At 37.4% G+C, this 8,192-nt stretch overlaps 1 protein-coding gene across 1 annotated transcript; it reads left to right on the top strand.

The window, feature by feature from the left end:
• Window positions 1–4,808: 4,808 nt before the first annotated feature.
• On the top strand, window positions 4,809–7,838 carry LOC146946311 (proteasome assembly chaperone). The gene is made up of 5 exons (XM_085744434.1): window positions 4,809–5,032; window positions 5,155–5,223; window positions 5,560–5,635; window positions 5,724–5,788; window positions 7,452–7,838. The coding sequence occupies exons 1-5, from the start codon at window positions 4,886–4,888 to the stop codon at window positions 7,521–7,523; spliced, it is 429 nt and encodes a 142-aa protein (XP_085600560.1). The 5' UTR covers window positions 4,809–4,885; the 3' UTR covers window positions 7,524–7,838.
• Window positions 7,839–8,192: the final 354 nt, after the last annotated feature.

The following is an 8,192-nucleotide window of genomic DNA, read 5'->3' as shown; positions in this document are numbered from 1 at the left end:
GAATGTGGCGTGTTTACGGTCTTTCTAGACTTTTCAAAAGTCTGTTCTGTTACGTGACTTAACATACGTAACGTGGCGTGTTAACCTACGTAACGTGACTTAACATACGTTAACATTTGCACTAGCTTGACTTAACATGCGTAGGGGCAATTTGGTCTTTTACTTTGGGCATGAGCAAAATCATTTGGGTAAAGAGCATAATTCAATTTTGAAATTTGCTCTCCACCCAGCAACTTTTGCTCGCGCCCTGCACTACTTCCAAATATACCCTTGCGTTAGTTAAGTCATGTAGCGTGACTTAACTAACGCACATTGTAAGCCATGCGCGACTTAAGTCACGCAAGTTGTAAGCCATGCGTGACTTAAGTCATGCACCACTGGCCAATGCGCGAGTTAACTCACGCACGTTGGCCAGTGGTCAGAACTGAAGAACAAACGTTTTTTTGGTTTGTGGTCAATGTTTCAACATTCAATCCACACATTTTCTACCAAATTTTACACGTTTTTTGACCACATTAATGGTATTTACCACCTATACTACAATTCCCACCTATAAATACCCCTCCATACTTCCCTAATTCCTCACACCATACTACTTTCTCCCCCTCATCACTATCTCCCTCTATTTCTCTTCTTTCTTTTTTTTCTTTTCAATATTCTCTTTGGGGTAAAAGGTGATCAATTTTCGTCGGGGTAAAGTAGTGAGTAGCCGACTTGGGGAAATGATCGACCCTTGGGATAATTTTAAACCTGTTTTTTTAACCGCATAAACTTTTTACCGTGGGTAAAAAGAACTTGTTGTGGTAAAAAATAAACAGATTTAAATTTAGCCCAAGGGTTGATGATGTATTTTCCCCAAGAAGGCTGCTCACTATTTTACCCCACGAAGATTGATTACTTTTTACCCCAAGGAGAAAATAAGTAGATTTAGTGAATAAGTTCAAACTTATCATATGAATTATTGTAATGTAATTTATGAATTATTAATAAAATGAGAGATTATTTATGCCTCAATTTTGTTCCTTTGTTTTATATTTGTTGTATTTACCTTTATTTATATTTGTATTGTATTTACCTTTATTTATATTTGTATTAATTTAAAGAATAATATCAAATCAATAATTTAGAATAAAATTAAGAAAATAATTTAGATTAATGTAAACAAAATAATTTCAAAATAAAGTTGATAAAATAATTTTGAATAAAGTTAATAAAGTTAAGAAAATAACATAATTTGAATAAAGTTAATATAAACAAAATAATTTTGAATAAGTTAATAAAAATAATTTGAAAAAGTATCCTTGCGCCACTTAACTTGCGCCACGTGACTTAACTTGCGCAGTAACTTACACTTGCGCAAGTTAACTAGCGCATGGGCATTTTCGGCATGGCTGCAGGGTGCGAGCAAAAGTTGCTGGGTGGAGAGCAAAATTCTTCAATTTTCTCAACTTAGCAAACGGACCGACCCATTCTAACGAAGAGAGTTGCTTTTCTGACAAAGAATACTTCCAATTGACACATGGAAATGACCTTAATACCCCCAGCGGTTGTTAACTGCCGCTGGAAAACACGCCGGTAGTTAACCACCGTTGAGTGCCAGCGGTTGTTAACAACCGCCGAAGTTGAGTGTAGCGGTTGTTAACTGCCGCTACGTGCTTAACATTTTTCCAGAAGCTCATTTCCATCTTCCTTATTTTGTGTTTTTCCTAACCAATTTTAACTTTCATTTTCATCTAAATTTTTTATCAAATAACCAATTGAAAAATCTTCTAAAATTTTCATCTAATAATACCTAAACATATTCATCCAATATTTAACAGGAACATGGTTAAATTAAAACGCAAGAAATAATATATAACGAACGTACGTATATGTCATAAAAATAGGAAAATGTACGGAACATGTCATAATAATACATCATGACCATCATACTCAAAAAATACATAAAAAAAATCCTAATACTAATCAGCCCTGCCTAGCCTGCCTCTGCTGCCCCCTGCGCCGCCTGGAAATCTGATAAGTAAGGACAGGCTCAGTAGCACTAACTATCCGCAAGACCTCCTGGACAAACTCCTCTTTGGTCATCTCGCCATGCCTGGCCGCAATATCTCGGGCTATGTGCGCCACATCCTGGACGATCGTCAGTGTGTCAGGCATCTCCCTGGCATGCTCCTCAATCAGCTGCTCCACATTCGCCGGCCTGGGAGGGGATCCCTCATCAGGTGGGAGAATGCGAGGGTGAGAGACTGTGGCATACCAAGCCATGTAGCCAGGAACATGATGTCATGGTGTCTGACACCCATCTACCCAACCACCTACTAACCATGCAGCAGCGTCCATCAACACAGTAGTCAGCATCTGTGTAGGCACCTGAGGGACAACTGAAGGATGTCTGGGAATGTCCTGCACAAAGGAGATCTGCCTCTTCACCCGCTCAGGCAAATGACGGTACACCCTCTCCTTCCCGCACATGAGCCATCCAGAGTAAGTGCACAACATCTGAAATGGGTAGACGTCTCTGCGATCACCATAGGTAGAAAACCTGACGTCATCCACCTCCAAGCGATCCAGGACTACGCGGTAATGGTGCACACTCGTATGGCATTTGGTAGTGAGCCATCTCCCAGCACATGGTGTCCGCGGGTCCCAATCCGGGTTACGCCTCCTTGGGTAAGGACCTGACAAATGCTCCAAAATCCATCCCTGCAACAAAATAAATAATAGTCTAACATTATAAATAATAGTCTAACAAAATAAATAATAGTCTAACAAAATAAATTATTCGAGTTAAATATTCAATAAATCTAAAACTTTATAAAATAGTCTAACATGATAATAAAATTTATAAAATAAATTTATAAAATAAATTCATAAAGAAATTAAGATAAATATTACCATCAAAAGAGTCGCAGAGCCAGCCATCGTTCTGTTATTCAAGATAACAGAATCATCCAGATAATCATAGAGGTAGGCTAAGGTCATCCCTCCCCACGACCACTTCCCAATCGCCCCCAAGTCTGCCATGCAATCCAGATATATCAAGTCGATGTGTCTGTTCGTTTTGTTAGTGAACAGCGCACAACCGACAAGATATAAAAGGAAACTCCTCACACAGCACGCCCTCCTCCTGGCTCTCTCCTGCATCTCCTCCCTCGACTGTGGATGCTCAAGCCGTCAAGCCTCAGTCAGGTGCTCCTCATAAACCCGCTTCAGTGCTGGATAACTGATATGACCAGGAGATTCCTCCCTAACCTGATCTCTGGCATCAGCATCTGACATGCCCAAAAGCCTGGTCATCATATCAATCGATCGGTCCCGATCCATCGACTCATCGTGCTCCAACATGCGGCCGTAAGTAGGAATGTGCAGAAGATTATGCACATCGTCAAGAGTGATCGTCATCTCCCCCACAGGTAGATGAAAACTACTCGTCTCCATGTGCCACCTCTCGCACAGAGCACGTATCATCGCATGGGTCACAGTCGCATACCCAACGTGTATCAAACCAAGGAGGCCAGACCCCTCCACAGGCTCCCAAAACCATCTCAAAGCCTCCTCCGGCTTATCAAGCTCCTTCAACCTCTTCCCTGCGTTTACGCACTTATAACCCGCTTGATCATGCCACATCTGAAATTCAAGTTAAATAAGACATTGTCACTATTTTAAATGATTCAAAAACTTACGCTACATTATATTTAATAAATAAAAGACTTACGCTACGTAATTTTAATTAATTAAATCACTTACGCTACGTTATATTAATTAATTAAATCACTTACGCTACGTTATATTAATTAATTAAATCACTTACGCTACGTTATATTAATTAATTAAACAACTTACGCTACATAATTTTAATTAATTAAAACATCTCATATTTACACATACACATACTTAATAATATATTGAATCCGTAACAGAACATTGTACATATACATGCATTACTCAGAGTAGTTTTAAGTTCTTTATAAAAACAACTAATAACCAACACTAATAACCAACACTTACGCTAATCTCAATTCATAGCCAACTCATAACCAACACCAACACTAATCGCAATTCATAACCATAATACCAGATACATATATACATTATTAAATTTAACATATTTGGAAAAAAAATCACAAAAAAAGCAAGATTATTTCACTTAGGCTTTTCATCAAACACTTTAAGTGCATTTTAAAATACTAGCACAATTAGTGTTAATTCAAAATCAAATTCAACTACATTGTACCTAAACCTACTCTAAACAACAATGTCAGCTTAAACAATCATAAACAACATCTAATTCTATCATAATTTGCAATTTTTAAACCTAACCTAAACCTAACCTAAACCCTAAACATTTTGCTAAAATTTTTGAAAACTAACACCCTAAACAACCTACATTACATGTAAATAGGAAGAAAGTTACTTACTTATGTGATTACTTGAAGAAATTTGCTTCTAATCCGTGCAATTGAATGTGGGGTGAAGTTGGGTTTGTGTTGGTTTGAATATGCAAGTCTGTGTTGTTAACTTGCTGGAAGTTTTCTGCGTATTTAACATACAGAGCTCAGCGGTAGTTAACAGCCGCTGGGTCTCAGCGGTAGTTAACAATCGGCGTGTTTACCAGCGGTTGTTAACTACTGCCAGGGGTGTTAAGGTCATTTCCATGTGTCAATTGGAAGTATTCGTTGTCAAAAAAGCAACTCTCTCTAACGAATTTATGAAATCTGGCCCATTGGTCTAGAGCGGGCTAACCCGACCCACCTGACACCTCAGAAGATAGTCAAAACTCAAAACCTTATTTTTCTCGCTGATCCCTATTCCCTAGCACGTGCGTCAGACGTGAGCGAAATTCCAAAAGCTTGAGCTGGTTGAAGAATTTAGGGTTTAGGGTTCAATGAATTCTGAAGAATTAGGAAAAGGGATTCAAGAATTGAAACTCAATCATAAAGATAACGAACAGACTCAATTGCAATTCACTTGCTTCACTGAACTTGTCAACGATGTTAGCCTCCATTTTCAGATTATTCGCTTTCCCAAACAGGTTTTTTCCCCTTTTCAAACCCTAATTTCTTCAATTGGGTCACTCACAAATTATGATTTTTAATCAAAGTTATTGTCTTTTTAATCATTCCATTTAAAAATATGAATTTTTGTGATAGATAGATATATGTGTGGATTGGTTACAACTCTGCAAAATTGGGACAACTTTATGCAGCAGCTTCAACTCGTCCTGTAAGTTTTCATATTCTTTTTGAGCTTGTTATGATTAATATGATTGGAGATTATGTATGGTTATCTATGAAGCACAGATACGGACACGGGACACGACACGACATGTGTCTGACACTGAGACACACCTAATCCGAGGAGTGTCCGTGCTCCATAGATGGTTATATATGAAGCACGGACACGTACAAAACACAGACACGTCGACACTAATAATCAATCAGAGAAAATGACATAATTCAATGTCAGACACCGACACATGTCAGACACCTGACACACTTCAATTAGATGTGTTGGTGCTACATAGATGGTTATGACTTTGATTTTTGTTTTTACTTGCAGAACAATGTGGTTTCTGTAACTTCTATACTTGGGGGGAATTCTGATAATACAGGTTCTGGCATTGCTCGTCGATTAGGTAACTTTGTTATGCTTTTGACTGTTCTGTGTTTTGAAAAATTATTCATTTTGGTCATGGTTTAAGATTCTTTCTTTGTTTATCACAGTGTTGAAGACTGGTCTCAATATAATCATGGCTTGCAATATTCCAAAAAATAGTCCTATGGTTGAGGTACGCTCTCTCACTATGATTCACTCATTCTATACACATAGTTTAGGGAAGGTGTCTCTGCTCCTTGTGCGTAGTTTATTGAGAGAACTCGATCTCTCCCTAGTCCAAGAGTGATTCACCAAATGAACTCCCTTCCCCTCACCTTCTTCTTATTAATAGGCAATATGCATTATTTTCCCTAACTACCTAATTAACCACCTAACCAGCTATCTAAATGAATACACAAATACTAATGAAGTACTATGACAAAACATTGGCAATATTTTTTATTCCAAAATTTAAATTTCACTTGCTGCCAGAGTTACCTCTCTGGCCTCCTCTTACTAATGTTGGATCCAGTGGGTCCCATTTTTGAAAGAATAAGGAGCCAAACAAATCGGACCTATTTTGCAGTGGCATTTGATGGCATTCCCTTGAAACTTGATGAACATGTTGTTCCTTTATAATAGAACAGAGCCGTCAATTAAGTAGAAATAAGCCAACACCAAGTTTTCCAGTTTGTCCACCTTCACAGTGATATGGGTCTTACTGACTAATGTCACAACTCGGCCCACTGTTTGAAACAGCCCCTTGGGAGTAGTGATTCTTACTCCATGATATTTATCTTTTAATTTCCTGAAACTGTTCCTTACATTTGGGCCGGGCCCTAGAGGTCAGCCTGGCACTGTGGCCACCCATCTATCCTTTTCCACTTTACATGATTCTGGTTGTATGAGGCACGTTTGGTCGGCCAACCTCTTCTGTGCTCTCTCTACTGTTCCTGCAACAGCTCAGGTCAGGTGGCTTCAGAATTGGAACTCTGCCTCTGTTTTTCTACCTCTACAAGTAGTAAATCATTGGCATATTGCTTTGTATCATGCTTGGTTTAATATAACTTTTTGATACAATGATATGATATCTCTTTTATCCTAAGTAGTTATACTCTATTTTGAATCTGTAGTGACATTTCAATACTCTGAGTTGATTTCTCAGTCTACTGCATTGGTTTTAATATATCGTTTTGATATTATTACTTCTTTGGATGTAAAATTTCAAAATTTAAAACTTTCAGCTTGTATAATTCACACTATCTGACTTGAACATTCTCTTTACACAGCTTTTCCGTTTGTATAATTTATAGAAGGAATGATCTTTTTAATCAATTAAACTTTTATAAAGATCTTGGCCAAATTTGTTTAATAAACAAGTTAGGGTTAATGTGGAGTATCCTTTAAGTTTTTTCTAAACCTGAGATTCTATGCCGTAAAACAGTTTTCAAATTTGAAATTGTGTTCTATGCTAAAACTGGCTTTTGAAATTGGAGAGAAAGTATTACGAGTGAGTGTTTCTAGCATTGCTCTATGTAGAAATTTCACCGTAATACTTTCAGATAGCGTTTGCCTTACCCATCACTACCATAGTTGCCCATCACTACCATAGTTGCGAGAATCATGTCATAGTAGCTCTGGACCTGCAGTTACTTTAGTATCAGGCACTATCATTAGATATTATGGCAGAAAACTGCAATTAGCCACCTGTAATTGATGGTTTTCAGCATGTTGATTTTTAAATTCAACTGCCTTATTTTACATCAGTATTCACACATGTTGATTTTTAAATTCAATATTGGTTCTCAGCATCATTTTTAATTTCAATATTGATTTCCAACTTTCATGGATTGCAGATAGAAGCCGAGAAAATATTGATACAAAAACTTATTAGTTTGGGCTATACTAAGTCAAGATTGGCAGGATAATCTTTGTAGCATTGGCTGAGGGGACTTTTTATGCATGCTGAACATGTATTATCCCAATGTCGTGATCTAATTTTGAAATCATGATAGCTATTGGTAGCTATTGAAGACATTTAGTTGTTATTGTACACAACAGTTACAAACAGTCCTTCGACGCGTGGATCCCTTGTCGATATCTGGTGTATGCGAATGAGATCACCATTGATGTTCCAAATGTTCAAGGTTCATAGAGAAATAGAAATTTTCTTGTATGCTTGATTTTTCAGAGTTCCTGCTTTGCTTTTTGAACCTTTTGATAGTAATTTTCATTTTTTGTTACGTGTTCATCTCCATTTTCTCGCTTCCCCATAAATTTAATCGTGGAATTTAGAAGCTAGAAATTGAATCTTCAACAGGAACGTGCGGTTTGACCATGATAAGCTTTTTTTTCTTGGTTGCTAAAACACATGATGATAACGATGCTGCTTTCTTTGAAGCTGAGAAATTATGCTTTTATTCTAACCTATAACAATCTTCTTTATGGAAAACATGGTAACTGCTATTAATTATGATATCATTGGCGGTTCTATCGTTGAAGAAAAATCTCCATTTATGACTGTTTGCAGTGTATGGATTCCGCCATGTATGTGGTTGTGTAATGCTTGAAGGTCTTTAAACACTGGAATAATGATC

The sequence above is a fragment of the Medicago sativa genome, chromosome 2 (assembly GCF_051527215.1).
Source record: "Medicago sativa cultivar Bolivia chromosome 2, Bolivia_mono, whole genome shotgun sequence".
Lineage (NCBI taxonomy): Eukaryota > Viridiplantae > Streptophyta > Magnoliopsida > Fabales > Fabaceae > Medicago > Medicago sativa.
The sequence above is the reverse complement of the archived record's forward strand: the minus strand, read 5'-3'. Positions and strand labels throughout refer to the sequence as shown.

Coding starts and splice junctions, on each gene's coding strand:
- LOC146946311 (XM_085744434.1), top strand. CDS start 4,886: ATGAATTCTGAAGAATTAGGAAAAGGGATTCAAGAATTGAAACTCAAT. Junction 5,033..5,154: donor TTATTCGCTTTCCCAAACAG/GTTTTTTCCCCT, acceptor TGTGATAGATAG/ATATATGTGTGGATTGGTTA. Junction 5,224..5,559: donor CAGCAGCTTCAACTCGTCCT/GTAAGTTTTCAT, acceptor TTTTACTTGCAG/AACAATGTGGTTTCTGTAAC.